The sequence below is a fragment of the Halichoerus grypus genome, chromosome 12, assembly GCF_964656455.1.
Source record: "Halichoerus grypus chromosome 12, mHalGry1.hap1.1, whole genome shotgun sequence".
NCBI lineage: Eukaryota > Metazoa > Chordata > Mammalia > Carnivora > Phocidae > Halichoerus > Halichoerus grypus.
Genome location: NC_135723.1, coordinates 103,861,266 through 103,879,634, shown reverse-complemented (window position 1 = coordinate 103,879,634; position 18,369 = coordinate 103,861,266). Strand labels below are relative to the sequence as shown.

The following is an 18,369-nucleotide window of genomic DNA, read 5'->3' as shown; positions in this document are numbered from 1 at the left end:
ACACTCATACCTGCACACTCATGTCATCCTTCACACATGCACACACTCACACCTGCACACTCATGTCGTCCTTCACACATGCACACACTCACGCGTGCACACTCACATGCACACTCTCACAATGCACACTCACGTCATCCCTCACACATGCACACACTCATACCTGCACACTCATGTCGTCCTTCACACATGCACAGACTCACGCATGCACACTCACATGCACACTCTCACAATGCACACTCACGTCATCCCTCACACATGCACACACTCACACCTGCACACTCACGTCGTCTCTCACACATGCACAGACTCACGCATGCACACTCACATGCACACTCTCACAATGCACACTCACGTCATCCCTCACACACACACACACACTAACACCTGCACACTCACGTCTTCTCTCACACGTGCACACACTCACACCATCTCTCACACATGTGCACACTCACACATGCATACAGTACACACTTGCACATGACACTCAAGTCCTCTCTCACACATGGGCACACTGGGACGTGCACACTCACATTGTCCCTCACATGTGCACACTCATGTCCCTCACTCATGCACACTCTCACGTGCACACTCTTGCACTCACATGTACACACTCACACACACTCACCCCTCACCATCCCCCACACCCGCTCTCTAGAAAGAATCAGAAACTCTCTACAAGCCACTCTTCAGCCCCAGGCATGGGAAGCTCTGTAGCTGCTCACCAGGGGTTGCCGGGACAGGGGGACAGGCGGGGTACAGACATGGAAGGCACTCCAGGAGGACGGGGTGTCCCGAGGATGGGGACCCTCCACATCCAGGCCTCCTCCCCTGGCTCCCACCTCCAGGGGTTTCTGGAATCCCATCAGGGAAGTCAGCAAAGCAGGAGCTCTGGACGGTGCAAGCTGCGGCCAGCCAGTGCGCGCTGGGTTTATCTTTTGCTGTGGAAGGTTCCCCAGGTGACCCTAGCTTGCAGCGAGAGTTCACTGGATTCACTTTTCCAGGGGCATCGGTGTCTTAACGAGGTCCAGAGATCTAAGGAATGACCGCCTCGTGGTAGGGGTCCAAGATAGCTCTGGGACAGGGGAGATTGCACCAGAGTTGGGATCAGAACCACCAGGCCCAGGCCGGTGAGGGACCCCTGACTTCCTGGGCACCTCCGGTCCCACTCACGCTGGTGGGCTGGGGCTCCCGGGTAGTGGCCGTGAAACCACTCTGAAACCGGAAGGACCGCTCATGCCTGAGGCCTCGTTTAGACCTCGGGAGAATCACCCACTGCTCAGAAGGAAGGTAAGGGACCCCACAGGGTAGAGGATGGTCTGGGGAGGGGACATCACACCTCAGAAAGCAGCGCATTTCAGGCTGAGTGCGCCTGCCTTCACACGTTCTCTGGATGCCACGTGGCTTTCCGTCTCAGCAGCTGGCTGTGCGGCCCTTCGGGGTGTCGGCGTCCTCCTGCACGAGCCCCCATGTCAGGACGTGCCGTGTGAGCACGTGCGACACGGGCTGTGTGAGTCCTGGGGGAGGGGCCTGCTCACCGCCGCCCAGGGGATTCGTGCAACGGAGGAAAGTCCACGGGAAGGTCCCCACTCCTGCGCACATGCACGTCACCCTCGGGGTGGGCAGATCGCGGGCACGCTGGTGCTCCGCACCTTGCTGAGCGAAACTGGCCGGGAACGGGGCTGGGATCATAGGCTGTAGGGACGGAAGGGGCCCGGGGACGTCCTCTGCGCCCCCGCTCGAGAGACTGACTGAAGCCAGGGGGACGCCAGGTCCTACCCCGGGCACGGTGCAGAGCGTGGCTGGGGGCGCCCAGCCTGTCCCCTTGCAGTGCCCTCTGTCTGCCCCGCTCCACTCTGCTGAGAAACGTCGCGCTGCAGGCACCAGCCCCCGCGGCAACCGGCGCCCGGCCGGCCCCTCGCGCAGGTCTTACGGGTGTGGGTGGCCTCCCTCCCCGCGGCTCCCACCACGACCGCTACTGTGTGATGGGGCCACGGAGGGAGGCCAGCGTGGGTCCAGGCTCCTGCCGGGCGGTCTCGGCACAGACAGGAGAGCTGCTGTGTCCCCCACGTGCGGACTCTAGTCAGGAGCCGTGGGGCCCTTCCTGGGCCAGGAAGCTGGAGACTCAGATCTCCCAGGTCTAGGGACTGGGCAAGGGCCATGGGGTTAGGAGAGCAGGGCTGGAAGGCTGCGTGCCTCCAAAACTCAGAGGGAGGCCCTGGCTGGAGCAACAGAAATTCAGTTGGCCAAAGATGGGACAACATCACAAACGGGAACTGTGAGATGCAATAGAGAGAGACTGAGCAGAAGTCCCATGGGGAAGGGACATCAAAGGGCAAGGGGTACGAGAAGAGGAAATTTAAGATTATAGCCCTACCCCAGGTAAGTGGGAGCCCGGGAGAAGGGTGGCAGGTGAGGGCTTCCTGGGGAGGCCCGACCTCCAGCTGCAGGGCCTATGGGTACTGATTCGAGGAGAGGGAAATGAGGGGGTCACGGACACTGGGGGGGGGTGAGGAGGGGGATGGGCCAAGTTGGCTAGACCCCTTCCAGGGGCCTCCCAGTCTAGTCTGCAGGATTCCCCAAACTGGCTGAGCCAGACTGAAGGCAGAGTGAGGAGGCCATCTAGCGGCGGGGGCCGGTGGGGAGGCGGGGGCGGGCCCGGGAGGCGCCTCCTGGGGGGTGGGGGCAGAAGACAGGCAGCCACCTGTCCTCAGCAGGGATGCTGGTGAGGGGTAGAGGGCTGGGCGGATGGAGGGGGGAGGGGAGGGAAGGAGGGAGGGACAGAAAGGTGGGCGGAGGAGTGGAGGGATGGTTGCAGATGACCACCAGAAAGAAGGGCAGAGCCCAGATGAATGAGAAACGGATCCTGAGTATCTGGGATGTCTGGCCAGGTCAGGCAGAGGCTGGGGTTTGGAACCTCTGACCTGCGTGGGGAGGGGTCCGAATCATCTGGAGGGGGAAAGGCAAAGAGAGGGAGCCATCTGGTGTCTGGAGGTGGAGGACAGCAGTGTCTGGTGTCTGGGAAGTGGGGAGGGGGCAGGATGAACGGAAGGGGAAGTTGGGGGCTCACCGGCGCCCTTGCTTCTAGGCAATAAATGCAAACTGTAATTGAGTTTTGTCCAGATTTTTCCCCCCAACCCACAACAGGGAGCAAATGCTGGGAAATAAGGCATCAGGGGTTATATCAAGGTCCACGCTTACTTCATTCTGGAGGACGGGCCGTCCTAGGGCAGGCAGCCCCTGGCAGGCTCTGGGGTGTCCTGGGCTGGCGGCGAGATGGAGGGGCATCCTGGGGTGAGGAGGCCAGCAGGCCTGGGGACCCCCTGGTCATCCCGAGTGAGGGCCAAGGAGTGAGCCCTTCCTGCTCCCTGCCCAGAGGCAGCCCTCCGCGCCTGGTTCCCCCCAGGCTGCCGCTCTCTGCCGCTCAGGCTTGGGCCTCCGAGGCGCAAGCAGTGCGCGGCGGAGTGGCGGGGCCCGGATCCCTGCACCTTCGGGAATCACGTGTCCTGGGCGCGCTCCATCAAGCTGGCCCAGTGCTCCACGCAGCATCCTGGGCCTTGGGCATGGGGTCATGACCCGGTGCTGGGGCCCCCTTTCTCCTGTGCCCGGGCTGCAAGGGAGACGCCGGAGGGAAAAGGAGGGGGGAGGGAGCCGGGAAGGCTGGAGTGTCCCCAGGGCCCCGTGGCTTCTCAAGGCCCGCACCGCCCAGCGCTGGCACAAGGTGGGTGTCCCCTCCGTGTCCGTCTTCACTGGGAGCACAGACACACAGACTCTCACAGCCTGGGCAAGGGGTCTGGCCCTTTATCAGCCTAATGGAGACCGTCCTTCCCCAGCAGGCCTTGATAGAACTGGGTGCTGCTTTCCCACCTTGCCCAGAGGGGGCGTTCCCCTGAGAATATTGATTCTTCACAACCATAGGATGGGGGGCAGGGGCAGAGCTTGGATCAACCTCTGGGGGCCGACAGGCTGAGCCCCGATATCGCTCAGCCTCTTCAAGGCCCAGCTAGGTGACTCTCAAAGTGCTCCCCTCCCTGAGCGCCCCCCCCAAAGTCATCTGCACAGAGGCCTGCCTGGACTGCTGGGGACATCCCATTGTTTTGAGGGCCAAGCCTTGGCCCTGGCCTCTCCCACCTCCCCGGCTGGGCTGGGGCCCAGGGAGACCTTCAACTTCACAGAGGACACTCCAGGGCCGGCACTTCATCCTCCGCCAAGAGCCCTCCCTCCCTTGCTTTTTTCTAGAGTGATTCTTATAAATGAGTGAGATGGGGGTGGGAGTGAGAGGGGAGGGTGTGTTCTGCAAAATGGGGGATTTCAGGTTTTATTTTTCTGGCTTAAATAGGACTTTGGGTTTTCTTTTTTCCTGAAAGAAGTGCAGGGATTGGGGACTCCTGTATTGCCGGCTCTGAGCACTGTGCCCTCCGTGACCAGAACAAGGCTCCCCCCCAGGACGCTGCCCCATCCTAGGCTGCGACCCCCCGGACCCTGAGGGCTGGCTTGCAGAGCCCCCTGGAAAGCCAGCCAGGCCCAATGTGGAAGGAGCCTGAATTCCACATTCAGCTCATCCCTGGCCTGCACTTTGCTCCGATCGATTGATCAGTGGGGGTGGTGTGTGCACAGCCTTGCCCACTCACCACTGCCCCCAGGCACAATGGGCCTCCGCCCACCACGCAGGCCCGGCACCGGCTCCCTTCTCTGAGCTGGGGTGCAGCACCCAGACACGCTTAGCCCAGCCAGCCCGACAGTCCTGCAGGCCACTCTGTACCAGCTCCTGAGCATGCCTGCATCCCATTTCCAGAGGGTTAAAAATAATGCATTAGCCGAAACACAATAAAGGAGCAGCAGCATTTTCATATTTTTCTAAGGCGCTCAAAGCACTTCAAATAGCAATGCTTTAAGTTGTGGTCAGTGAGAATTACCAGCATCCAAGGATGTTGAATATTCAGGAGGAGGCACAGACCCTCTGTCTTTAAAATGCAGGGAGACCTGGCCTGCATGATAAAGTCTCTGGAAAAAAAAAAACAAAAACAAAACATTTAAATAGGACCTGGGCAGCTTTGTCCCTCCAACATTTGAGAGAATATTTGTTTGATGACCGAAGCTTGGGTGTGGGGGGGTCTAGACTGTCCTTTAAAACTTAAGTTGGTTTTAACTGAAGCACCTACCATTCTGGAGAAAGGGAAGGGGGAACACCGCGCTCTGCACAAAGCAGGGGTAACTGGTGTTATCCTAAGGAGCGTGCCTCCTCCCTCCCGCCCACCTTTGTCTCAGGAAAGATTTTTTTTTTTTTTTAACTCAAAGGCTTCAGGTGAAAATAAAGCAACTGCAGCAACAGAAAAAAAAATTTAGTCTTTTTTAGGGTTAAACATCAGAAGACAAGCTTGCGCTGCTTTGGCCAATCAGATACGCTCCTGCCAGCTATAATATAGCACCGAGGGCAGCCTGTCTCGCAAGCTCTCCAGGCTTGCTACCATTTAAAATCAGACTCTTTTTGTCTTTTGATTGCTGTCTCCAGCCCCAACTCCGATGTGTTCCGTTATCAGCGACCAGCAGCCTGCCGTTCCAGCCCCCGTCTGGGTGGGGATCGGGGGCCAGTCTCCCGCTGCAGCAGCGGGCGAGGTTATATAGGAAGAGAAAGAGCCAGGCAGAGAGCGAGGGAGCCAGCAGCAAGCCGAGCGAGGAAGGGAGAGCGCAAGCCCGAGCGCAAAGGCACACACACTCGCACTCGCGCACACAGACCCGCACGGGGACAGCGTGGAAGGCACTGGGCTCCGCGGACGAGATGCGGCTGCTGGCGAGATGTGTGCTGGTGGTGCTCGTCTCTGCACTGCTGATGTGCTCGGGGCTGGCGTGCGGACCAGGCAGGGGATTTGGGAAGAGGCGACACCCCAAAAAGCTGACCCCTTTAGCCTACAAGCAGTTTATCCCCAACGTGGCTGAGAAGACCCTAGGGGCCAGTGGAAGATACGAAGGGAAGATCTCAAGAAACTCCGAGCGATTTAAGGAACTCACCCCCAATTACAACCCCGACATCATATTTAAGGATGAAGAAAACACGGGAGCAGACCGGCTGATGACTCAGGTAGAAACCCAGCGCCGCGGCGTGGAATGTGCTGCTTTCACGGGGGCTGTGTGTGTAACCAGCCACTCCAGACTGAGTCTGTTTGCTCTTCAGGCAGATAGCAAGGCGACTTCACCCTCTCCCTCCCCACCCACCTGCCTGCCTACCATCCCTTCCTCTTCTCCAAGGGGACTGGAGGTGAGGGGTCCAGCCGGAGAAGTTTCGGGTGGGGGTGGGGGGTCAGGATGGCAGGTGTGGTCCACCCATGGCCCTGATGTGCTCTGTCCTGCTGGGATGGCCTTCTCATCCTGCCCCAGCTCTGGCTTGCAACTTGGGGAGACCTTCACTCTGGGGGCATCTGCCCCTCCCGAGTTGGGAATGGAAATGGTGGGAGGGGGGCAGAAATCCCCCCATAAACATAAAGTGGCTTCCAGGTCACTGTACAAATGCAAGCCTTGGGCATGAGACAGGGGAGCTTGCACGTTCCCCTCTCCACTGTGCTCTTCTTTCCCACGACCACCCCCACCCCGCTGCCCCCCACCAAAGACGCTCAGTGGGAAAAGCCAGGAGGCAGGGCTGACAAAAGGCAGGGGCTCCCGAGGCGCCGCCTGGTCCCTGAGTGCCTCGCACAGCTCCACTGCACCCCGGGCAGTGGTGCCCAGCAGAGTGTGAATGTATTGATATTTCTTTAAGGATGCGTTGCCATTCTCCCGGGCCCGCGGTCCTTGAGGGGAGGGACTTAGAACTTCCTGGCATTGCATCACTCCGGTCAACCTGCAGGCACAGGAATGAGGAGCGACTAGGTATTAGCGGGAGGGGGCTAGAACGCAAAGCCAGAGCCGAACACGCGCCCCCCTCCCTCCCCACCTCTGCCTGAGAGTTCTGGCCGCCAGTCTCCCCGCCAACGGCAGACTTTCTGAAACTCCAGGCACGTATAACTGAGCTCGAAATGGACTTCCTGGCAAATATAGGTCAACATCCTTTTTATTGCCCTATTAAAATATCCAAGTCCTACCTTTCGGGCTAGGAGCGCACCACAGCTGACGGAGCAGCGGCGGTGGGGCGCAAGTACAGGGGAGGGAGGGCGGGGAGGAGAGCCCCCTCCGGCCGCTCGCTCCCCAGCCCGGTGCGGGCCGCAAGGCCGGAGGGAGGAAGGAGAGGGGCAGCCGGAGCTGACGGAGGGGGCCGGAGCGAGCCAAGGAGAGGGTCCTTATCCCCCCGCCCCGCGCTCGCATCTGCTCGCGACCACCTTAAATCCGGACCGCGAGTGTGGACGCGCGCCTGAGCCCCAGAGCGGCGCGAGCCACAATGAACCCCGGCAGGCCGCGGGGCGCGGGGGGCGCGGCCGGCTGCGGGGACTTCTCCGACCTGGGTCACCTCGCTCCCCGCGGGAGGGAGGCGGCCTTCCCGGGGTCCCTCGGAACCGGGGAAGAGGGAGGCGAGGCCAGGGGAGGCGGCGGGGCGGGAGGGGGACGGCGGAGGTCCCGGAGCCCGCGGGGTCGGCGTGCGCGCGGGGCCGACGGGGAGAGGGGCCCCCGGGGCCCGCCGCAGGTTGCAGAGCCGCGCCCCCCGGCGGCCGCCCCCCGGCGCCCCTTCCTCCGGGCTGAGCGGTCCCCGCGGCCGGGGCTCCGACGGCCGGGGCGGTCGGGGTCGGCGGGGGCGCGGCGCGGGCTCCGGCCCCGGCCCCTCTTCCGGCCGCCCGCGGGGACCCACGGCCAGGCGGCCCCGCGCCGGCCACTCTCGCCGCCGCGCGCTGCCAGCCTCTGAACTTCTGACCTTCTGTCAGCTTCCCTCAGACGAACCAAACGAAAACAAATACTTTTTTTTCCTTAGGCAGCGGCCATTCCCGTTCGCAGCACAAAAGGACGGGGGAGGGGCAGCCACCGTGGGGGTGGGGTGGGCAGAGCCAGGCCAGGACTGAATCACGCACCCCGCAAATGTCCCCTGAAAACGCGGCGGCTGGCGGGGCGCGCTGGCAGGCGCCCTGCGGGTCATCCTCTCCGGCCCGTCCTGCTTCCCGGCCTGGAAGAGTCGGGGCGCGGGCGCAGGAGCGCTGGGGAGGGCCCGGGGGTGAAGGGGTGCAGCGGGGAACGCCTCCCCGGCACAGGAGGTTAGCGCTCCTCGGGGACCTGCTCACCCGCCGGCCCCGTTTAAACCACCACCTAGACTCTGTTCTCAGGCGCGCGTCCCTCCTCCCGGGCTGGCCGTCCCTCCGCGTCTCTGCATGTCCCTGTCCCTCTAATGTGACTGCCGCCCAAGTCCCTCAACCATGGCAAGACCGTCCCCGGTGGAACTTTCAGAGCAGTTCTGGAACGCAGGAGCTCCTGGTTAATATTAACTCGGAGAGGGGGGAGCGCAGACAGACGCGCTCGGCCCGCGGGCGCGGGTGCCAGGCGCGGGTGCGGCGGCCGGGGGACTCCGGGGGCAGGAGGCGGCCGCGGGGACAGGGCCTGAGGGCCGCAGGAGGGACGGCCGGGGACGCCGCGCCGAGTAGATTTCTGGGTGCGTGGCGGCCCGGCCCCGGCGCTCAGGTGTGGGTTTGAGGAGGGTGTTCCTGTTTGGATAGGAGGGGTCTGTTTTCGCGGAGTGGGGGGAGGGGGGTGGAGACAGGTGTGTGGGGGCTGGGGGGGGTCTCTTTTGAAGTTGGGACACCCCTCCCCCGCACTGGGAAAGCCAGGCGGCCGTTGGCGGTGACAGTCGTGCTCGGGCTTCTGGGCACCGGGCGGCTGCGAAGACCGCGGAGGAGGCGGGGGCTCAGGCGCGGGGAGCACCTTGGCCTCCGCCGACACAAAGCCCGGCCCGGCGGCCCCGCGGGGCTTTACGGTGGCTGCACCGAGCGGGCTTGATTCGCGGCACACGACCCAGTGAATCGCTAAGCGGCCTGGGCTTCCCGGCTTGGCCTGCGCCTCTCCGGCCCGCCGGGCGCACGGCATCCTGCAGACGCGGGCCGAGGCCGCGCCACGCCTAGGGGAGCCGGGGGAGGGCGCGCGGGGAGCGGGGCGCCGCTCGGGCCTGGCTCGGCCTGGGGCTCCCCGCCTGGGGCCCCCCACCTCGTGCCCAAGTGGCGCAGCTCCGGGCGCCGGGCTGGTACGTGGCCTCTCCATCCCGCCCGCCGCTCGCCAGCAGCCCCGTGGGAAGCTGTGAAAGCTTCGTGTGACCCCCCAAAGGAGAGAGCCGAGGTGGCGCGGGGCTCGGGATGCGGGCTGTGTGCGTGTCGGCGGTGTGCGCCTGCGCAGCCGGCCTCCCAGCCCGGCTCTAAACTGACCCTGGTTTACTGATTGATTTTCATGTAAGACGCGTTCAGTCCTCACGATGACCTCACTCAAACTCTGCCCTTCCGACTTTTATTATTATTATTATTATTATTATTATTAAAGAAAATTGCTGGCAGGCCCAGAAACCTTGTCAGCGCTGACCGGTTAGCAGGGCCGCCCCCAAGCCCCCTACCCCCCCATTTCTTGTACGTTTAACTCTACAACCATATTACTGGTTTTATTGCTGTCCAACACACAGGACTTTTCCTGTTGCGCAATCCTCACCTCCCCGCAAAGCCAAAGCGCGGACAGCAGTACTTGCAAGAGCTCCCCGCCGGCTCGCTAGGAAAACAGTCCCCAAGCTGCTATTAGGATCCTCGACCGGGTCTTCCGTCCACCCCGCTCACCAGGTTCCAGAGCCGAGCATGCGCGGCCTGACGGAGATCAGCCCTACCCTCTGCGGGAGGTCAACTTGAAATTGCCCCTCACCCCCGGGGTCTGTCTCTCCTGGGGATGCCCCTTGGTGATCCTGTCACCATTCCCCTCGTTGGAATCCCGCACCCCACCATCACTGTAAACGCCCGGGTAGTGAGTGAGTACACGCACACACACTTGCATGGCTCAGTTTTTTCTTGCATCCTTCTCTGAATGTGACCTGAGCATTATGAGGGGCTCCCCCAACCCCGAGTTCCACTTCGCCCTGGTCTGTGTCCCGCCCATTCAGTGTTTCTTCACTCCCACGGCACAGGCAGCTTCCTCGTGGGTGGGGTGGGGGGTACTCCCGAAGCGCTCCGAGGCCTCGGGCCTCTCTGGCTCCCCATCCCCCACCCCTCACGCCCCGCCCCCTCCCTCCACCTCTTAAGTTTGCTCTTCAAACTTGCAGGACGCCATTCTGCTCTGGGGCCAAGAAAACAAGAGGGGGGAAGGGAACAGTTTAAGGAAAACAAGAGACACAATCAGACCACAGAAAAGCCGGAGAAAAGAGGTCTATGGAGAAAAGGAATGTGGCTGTCCAGATAAAGAATGTTTGTCGTCAGGCCTGGCCCGCATTGAAAATTATAACTCACCTGCTTGCCTTTCACTCCGGCCCCCTCCAGCCCCTTCCGCCTGGCTATCAGCTTCCCACCTCCCTCTTGCCCTTTGGCTGGATCCAGGGCTCAGATAGGCACAGGGTAGGAGGGGAGGTCCAGAGATAACCCAAGGCTTTTCACTCTTTAAGAAGCATACCGCCTGTGTTCTTTATTTCTGCAAAGTTGCACCCTGGGCCTCTCTCCAGCCTCCTGCTGAGGGAGTTAGGCCGGGCACAAGGGTGGAGCCTTGCACAGGTGTGGAGAAATGGGGCCACGGAAAGGGATGGGGGGGAGTGGAGGGCATCGTAGGGGAGGAGTGAGCCATTCCCCCGGGGGACCCTGGCAGGCCCTGCAGTTACTGTCTGAGACACACACAAGTTTACGTGTCTCAAAAGATGTCATCTTCGTCTCGGGCCATGGTAGGGGCTCTGTTCGGTCAGATTTTGGAGAAAGGCCCTCAGCTCATCTGCAAGACGACTGGTTCCTCCAGCAGACGCCACACCCCCCTCGCACCTCAGTGCACGTCCAGGCCTTGTCCCCCTGCTTGTCCACAGAGCGCTTATCCGCGGGGACTGGGCCGGGCAGCCGAGGCAAGGGCAGGGATGGGTGGCAGGCCCAGTACTAACATCTGCGGGGGCCCCCCTTCTTTCCGCAGAGGTGTAAGGACAAGCTGAATGCCTTGGCCATCTCGGTGATGAACCAGTGGCCCGGTGTGAAGCTGCGGGTGACCGAGGGCTGGGACGAAGATGGCCACCACTCAGAGGAGTCGCTGCACTACGAGGGCCGTGCGGTGGACATCACCACGTCAGACCGCGACCGGAGCAAGTACGGCATGCTGGCACGGCTGGCCGTGGAGGCTGGCTTCGACTGGGTGTACTACGAGTCCAAAGCGCACATCCACTGCTCCGTGAAAGCAGGTGAGGCGGCAGGCCCAGCCTTCTCCATAGCCCCCGTGCCCACGAAGGCCCCCGACCCACCTAGCAGCTCCAGATCTGCCCATGAGATGTCACCATGGCGCCCCACAGTGGGATTCAAGGGAAAGAGGCAAATGTGTGCAGGTGGGGGGAGGCAGGAGGGGCAGGGAGGGAGCGAATTGGGTGAGAACTCGCGTCTCTGGTGTGGGACTGTAGAGGTAGGTCCTGCCCGCCAGGAATTGGCCCTACCTTTGAGGCCACAGAGGCCCGAGGTGCTCCAAGCCCAGATGCAGAGGGCATATGGCTTCCTGAGCCTCCCCCCGACCCTGTTTCCGGAGCCCCCACTGCAGGTGGCAGAGACAGGGAAGATGGGGGAGGGGACGTTCCTGGTGCACTGGTAGCCAGGTCTGGCCTAGATTCTTCCTCTCATTTCAGGCTTAAGAATCAGCCAGCCCCTACTCAACCCCCCAGCACAGGAGGTTCTGCCCAGGGTGTAAGCTCCTGGTCCTCTCTCCTCCCCACTGAGCGTCTGTGGACACTAAACTAACTTAACTCGCTGGCTAAGCCTTTGGGGAGAGGCCTGGTGGGAGGTAATAAACGCAGTGGTTACCGCTTCCAGCATCTGGAGGCCGCAAGCCCAGAAGCATCCGTCCTTATTAGGAGCCAGCTGGGCTGCCCCGAGCCACAGGCAGGGCCAGGAGGCCGATGGGAGTCTGCAGCTGCAGGCGGCCCATCCATGGGCTGGCGACTTCCCTGGGCCTACAACGCCACACGCTGTCGCTGTCGAGGAACAGCCATGCCGCGGAAGGCGCTGTACCCACGCCAGATAGCCCAGCTCCGAGGTTATTTATGCGGATCTCTCCACCTCCCCACAGAAGCTGATGCATTTAGCAGAACAGTTCACAGGAAATTTCGGAGGAACTGTGTCTTCCCCGCACCCCCCCCCCGAGTTTTGCCTATTTGTCTCCTAAACTGTATTTTAGTAGCATGTGTTAGTAGAAAAACACTTTCAAGGTGTCAAGACACAGTTCATAGGGAAGGAAAATAGTGGCTTCTTATCACAACAGAAAGAAAAGGTGTGGAAAGGGCGGTGGGGGGGCTGCTGGGCTTGTAGCCAGAGACAGGGAGGACGGGCAGGCAGCGCCCCCACTTCGCGGGGCTCCCCTGCGGAAGGCCCGGGGGCGCACCCTTCCCGGGACCTTGCGGTTGCGCTCGAGGGGCGTTCGGCCCCCTCCTGGGCCAACCCTGTCCCCGGGGTCCCCCTGGCGGGGGTCCCTAGAGGTCTTCTCGCAAGTGAGCAGCGGTAATCCCGCGGCAGGATCCCGCCCGGGGAGGGCAGACCCCCAGGGCGCGGGGAGCCGCTCATTGGCATTCGGCGCACACGGGCCGGGGCGCGGTGCGTTGCGTGTCAAGCAGGGTTGTGCGACTCGACGACTCAGGCTCGCCTGCGCCCCAGGTCGCATTCCGGGGGGCGACAGCGGGCCTCCGACGGCCAGGCCCGCACTTCATGCCGCAGAAACCGATGAGAAGATTAAAAACCCTCTGTAATTCCAGCAGGAAGATTCTTTCTCGCGATCTCTATTTGCAAAAAGCATGATCCCGGAGATTGGAATGCAAAGAAGACCGGGCTCTCCCCGCCCCTCCTCCGCGGCCCCCTGCTCGCCACCCTGGCTCCGATCATTGTCCTCGGGACAGTGAGCCTCAGAGAGCGACAGAGGGCTCGGGAAAGCGGGTAGTCAAGGGGCCTTGAGAACCCGGCCGCTTCCAGTGCTTGGAGCAGGCCCCGCCATTTAAAATTCAAATACACATCTTGAGTGCTTGGAAGAGGCCTGGCTGTGCAAATAGTGCTTGTGAGGCCCGGGCTTCTGGAGAGCCCGCGTGTGAATCGCAGGGGGGCTGGGGGGGGGTGCACCTGAGCAAATAGGGAGGGGGCGGCTGAGAAAGGGGAGGGGGGAAATGGAAGTGGCCCCTCTTCCAAGAGTGTCTCCCATTTATTGCGGAGATCACAATGACAATGCTGGGCCCTTTATTGGATTTTAATTAGAAAATCCACACAAGCCCCGGATTTTCACACCTCGGCCAATTCCCTGGAATGTTTGTCCAGTTGCTACAACTACTACAGCTATTTTTCACTCCCGCCCCTCTCCCAAGCCCCTGCAACGGGCGGCACCAAGGCCCCCCTGCTGGGCTGGGCGCTGGGGGCGGGCAGGCGAGGGGCTCCCGGTGCGGGGCGCACGAGGGGGGCCGCACCCCGCGCCGGGGGCGGGAAGAAAGGAGGTGCGCCCCGGCGCCCGAGGGAGCTCAAGGAGGCTTCCTGAGGAATCTAAGTGCAGAGCAAATACCCTGCGAATTCAGGGCGAGGTTGGGTGTGTGCTGAGCCGGGGGATGGGGTGGGAGGAAGGCGGAAGGGAAGGAGTGTAACCGGCCTCCCGCCGGAGACGCCAGCCAACCTTTGTCACTGCCAGTCCAATCCTAAGAGAGTCGTTAAGGAATGTATCTGCATCTGAATTTTGTCACCGAGACGGTGGGGCTGAGGGAGAGAGGGCTGCGCTGGGCCAGCCGGGGGACCCTCTCCCCGGAGCTGCGCGTGGCCCGAGTCTGGTGCGCGGGACGGCAGGCGTGCGCCCCCTGCCCCGCTTGTGCCTCCCGGTGGGCGCTCACCACCCTGTCCCCCCTTCTCTCCCTTCTCCAACCCCCGCAGAGAATTCGGTAGCGGCCAAGTCCGGCGGCTGCTTCCCGGGCTCGGCCACCGTGCACCTGGAGCACGGCGGCACCAAGCTGGTGAAAGACCTGCGGCCCGGGGACCGCGTGCTGGCGGCCGACGACCAGGGCCGACTGCTCTACAGCGACTTCCTCACCTTCCTGGACCGCGACGATGGTGCCAAGAAGGTCTTCTACGTGATCGAGACGCGGGAGCCGCGCGAGCGCTTGCTGCTCACCGCCGCGCACCTGCTCTTCGTCGCGCCGCACAACGACTCGGCGGCCGCGGAGCCGGGGGCGCCGTCGGGCGCGGGGCCGCCGCCGGGGGGCGCGCCGGGGCGCCGGGCGCTCTTCGCCAGCCGCGTGCGCCCGGGCCAGCGCGTGTACGTGGTGGCCGAGCGCGGCGGGGACCGTCGGCTCTTGCCGGCCGCCGTGCACAGCGTGACGCTGCGTGAGGAGGCCACGGGCGCGTACGCGCCGCTCACGGCGCAGGGCACCATCCTCATCAACCGGGTGCTGGCGTCGTGCTACGCGGTCATCGAGGAGCACGGCTGGGCGCACCGGGCCTTCGCGCCCTTCCGCCTGGCGCACGCGCTCCTGGCCCTGCTGGCGCCCGCGCGCACGGACCGCGGCGGGGACGGCGACGGCGGGGGCGGCGGCCGCCTGTCCCCGCCCGCGCCAGGTGCGCCTGATGCGCCAGGTGCGGCCGACGCGCCGGGTGCCGTGGGCATCCACTGGTACTCGCAGCTGCTCTACCAAATAGGCACCTGGCTGTTGGACGGCGAGGCCCTGCACCCGCTGGGCATGGCGGTCAAGTCCAGCTGAAGGCCGGGGAGCCGGGGAGGGCGCGGGGCGGGGCGGGGCGGGGCGGGGGGGAGCGACAGCAAAGAACCGCGGAAGACACACGGAGAAGCGCACGGATGAGACTTTAATTATAATAATAATTAATAATAATAATAAAGTAGGACAGTCCAAAGTAGACTATAAGGAAACAGAGACCCCGGGAAGTTTTGTCGTTGTGTTTAGTTTATATATATTTTTTTGAATTTTTTGGTTGTTGTTTTATTTTGGTTATTTTTTTTCACCTCTCCTGGCTATTTATTTGTTTGGTATGAATAGATGTTTTAAATAATATGAACCGGACCTTCAAGAGCCTTAAATAGTTTGTTTCTTGGATAATTTATTATTATCATGTGAACTGTACTCACCGGGGGGAAAGATTATTTTGTGAGGCCAAGCGACCTGCTCAGAGTCTATTTTTCTACATATCCCTCGCCCTGACTTTCAGAAAGCAAAACTCTGCACTCCGCATTCCTCGTTTGCCACGCGCCTGCTTTTCGGCAAGTGTAAACTAAAACATGCTTCATGGGGGTCCACAAATTATATTTTTATACACAGAATTGTAAATTAGATTTTTTGAGAGATCAATACTTAACTGAATTACATTTCATTTTTGAAATAGTGTAAAATATGAAAATATATTATTTTAATTTAACTAGTTTCCAGTGTAACAGCCACCTCCTGTCTGTCTTCATGGGTTAATATTTGCTCCGTCATCACCATTTTGGCCACATTCTTGGAAGTCAAGACTGTTACACACACACTCACACACACACACACTTTTTTTTTTTTTTTTTGGACAAACTGGAAGAACTCTGTTATTTTTAACTTCAAAGAATTTATTAGAAAATAATATTTTTTAAAAGCGCACATAGTGATGAGCCCACGAGAATGGAGCCTGTAGTTTGTACAGAGAAAAACAAAGGATGTTTTTGCATTAATAAATTGAGAAATAACTGCTGTAAATTTACTAAAATGTATTTTTGAATATTTTGTAATAGTTTTATAGAAATAAAATGTGCCACGCACAGACTGGTTAGTATATAATAACTAAGAATCCCTGTCGCAGCCCCGCTTTCGTTTCTGTTTTGGCTTCTTTGTTTGGGAACCCTAGCGCTGACAGGAGTGCCCAGCATTATATTTAGATGTGTTGCTTATACTGTGAATTCAGATCAGCTTAAGTAGGTAACCAAAGTAGGTAACCAAACCGACTTGTTTATCTTCATCACTGGAGAAACCTCAGCTCTGTTTGTATTTGTTGTGTGAGAGTCTTTGTGCACTCCACCGGCTGGGGGTGCTGGGTGTGGGTGCCGTTCTTCTCCCACCCCCCAGCCCTTAATTAGCGCAGCCCAGCGCGAAGGCCCGGCAGAGGAGGCCTGCGGGCACGCACCCAGGTCTCTCTCCCCGGGCTCCGTGGAGCTGTTGGCAGACCTCATGCCCTCCACCTGGTCGCCCCATGTTGGAGTGCCTGGTCCTCCGGCCTCGAAGGGAGGAGGCCCCTAGCTGCTTTGTGAAGGCCTGGGGTACCCTTTCCAGATGGGTCCCCAGGGAGAGGGCCAAGTGTTGATCTTCTCTGAACCCCCCTGGGACCCTCGTGGCAAACCCACTGAAGAGGGCACATTCTCCACCTGCTCTCAGGGGGCCCCGCCTCCCCTCCTCCCCAGTCACACCTGCTAGTCTCAGGGCTGCCAGGGTCCTCGGGCCACGCTGGTGTTGTCGAGTCCAAGCCGTCTGTCTGGAGTGGTTGTTTGGTGTAGGTTTTCGTCCCTAGGGCACGCTGTGGTTGGCCTCCTATGTCGGCTGGTCCGGGGGAAGAAGTCCTCCATGTTTGACGTTGTGTTATAGACTCAGCTGAGAGGGCCTCGGCCCTTGGCTGTCACTCTCAGTGCTTTGGCTTAGCAAAGGCTACTGTCCTGATGTGTGCTTTGGGCCAGGTGTCCCAGCAGGTTCGACTTTGGAAGGATGGCTGTGTGCACATAGGGCCTGTTAGCGACTTAAGCCTGTCTGAAGGCTGCTTTGGGTTTGGGGAGCAGAACGGAGCCTGACGGCGTCGGGCAGGCCTCAGTCCCACCTGGGCAGGGGCTGGAGATGCTGCGCCTAAGGCTAGGCCTGTGGTGGCGTCTTCAGCCAGAAACACCGGGCCCTGAGGGGCTTCTGTGCGGAGTGTCCGGCGTGGTGTGCCTTTTCCAGGAGGCCGTGGGCCAGGGGCCAGGCATGCACCCTGGAACTTGCCCTCTGCCTGCTTCCAAGGGGCCAGGCCCTTCAGGCAGGAGTGGTCCTTGGTTTTTCTCTGTCAAAGACTTTTCTTTGGTCTTCTAGGTAGTTAGCAGGTGCAAGGTTTGCAATCCCTGGTGGAATTTGGTGGTTTCTGTTGTGCTGACCGTTCCGTTCTGAGTGTAAGCCCTGGCACCGCAAGAGCTTTAGCTGTGCTGATTGACGGACTAGTTAGCGGTGAGGCTGGTCGGCCGAAGAGAGCATTGGAGGGTTGGCCAGGCCCCAAGGGAACCACCCGTTGGGACCCCCAGCATGGGGGCACCGCAGCCCCGAGCAGCACCCCCCCAGTCAGGCGAGGTGGCAGCCCCCTCTCACTGCTCCCCCGCCCTCCCTGTTCCACGTCCGCCGCCCCTTGCCCACCTTTGCATTCAGAATCCTCTCTCTCATGGCCAACAAAAGGGATCCACGCCGTAGAGCAACCCAACCCAGGGCATCAGGATGTGCAGTCCGCTCCCAGCAGACGAGGCGTCCACTCCACCTTCAGGGTGGACGGGGTGAAGAGTTTGTGCGAAGTGTCCGCGCGGTGTTGCCGCCAGCCTCCCTCGTGACTAAATGCATACCTATTCCTGTCAAAAGCGTGTATCACAATGTACTTGAAACTGTTATCTTTGTGCTCTATTGTTTGAATAATTAAAGAAGTTACAGAGACTTCCGGCCGTGTCTGTTCTGTGGCAGAATGCCTGCCCTCGGCGATCCCGACCTTCTTCCGCGAGCTTGTGCGGCAATGTGAGAGACAAAGTCTCCGGGGGCGCGGGCCACGTGGGCCTCGGTGGCAGGGTGCGACCGGGCTGTGGGGGGGCCCCCGCGTGCTGAAGCATGGGGCTGGGACATTCGGTGCAGCCGCAGTGCGGGGGGACAAGGCGGCGCTGTCCAGTCCCGGTGGAGTCCCTCGGCTGCGGGCATCACACCCACACGGCAAACATTGGCCAGACCTGCAAAGAATACCAGCCGGTTGCAAGATTTGGCAAGAAAGTGGCAACGCGCCCAGGGTGAGCACGCGCCCGGGGTGAGCCGGCTGCAGGGCTGGTGCGGGGCGAGCCCTCCGACCGCGTTCTCAGTTCTCTGATGACCCATCCTTCCAAAAGGACACGGTACTCAGAGGGGTTGGGAGGCCCTGGGAGGTGGACTTTGAAATGGCTTCTCACGAACAAGTCGCCCAACACATGGTTTTCCATAGGTGCTGTGCGGGGTGTACGTCCTCGGACCGGGGTTGGCAAATGACAGCCCTGAGAACAGCCCGGCCCTACGCCTGTTTTTAT

General features: G+C 60.8%; 1 protein-coding gene across 1 annotated transcript; it reads left to right on the top strand.

Moving 5' to 3' along the window:
- The first annotated feature begins 5,434 nt into the window (after nucleotides 1-5,434).
- SHH (sonic hedgehog signaling molecule) lies at nucleotides 5,435-14,822 on the top strand. The gene is made up of 3 exons (XM_036069604.2): nucleotides 5,435-6,079; nucleotides 11,038-11,299; nucleotides 13,998-14,822. Exons 1-3 carry the CDS (start codon nucleotides 5,780-5,782, stop codon nucleotides 14,819-14,821), a joined length of 1,386 nt encoding a protein of 461 aa, XP_035925497.2. The 5' UTR covers nucleotides 5,435-5,779; the 3' UTR covers nucleotide 14,822.
- Nucleotides 14,823-18,369: the final 3,547 nt, after the last annotated feature.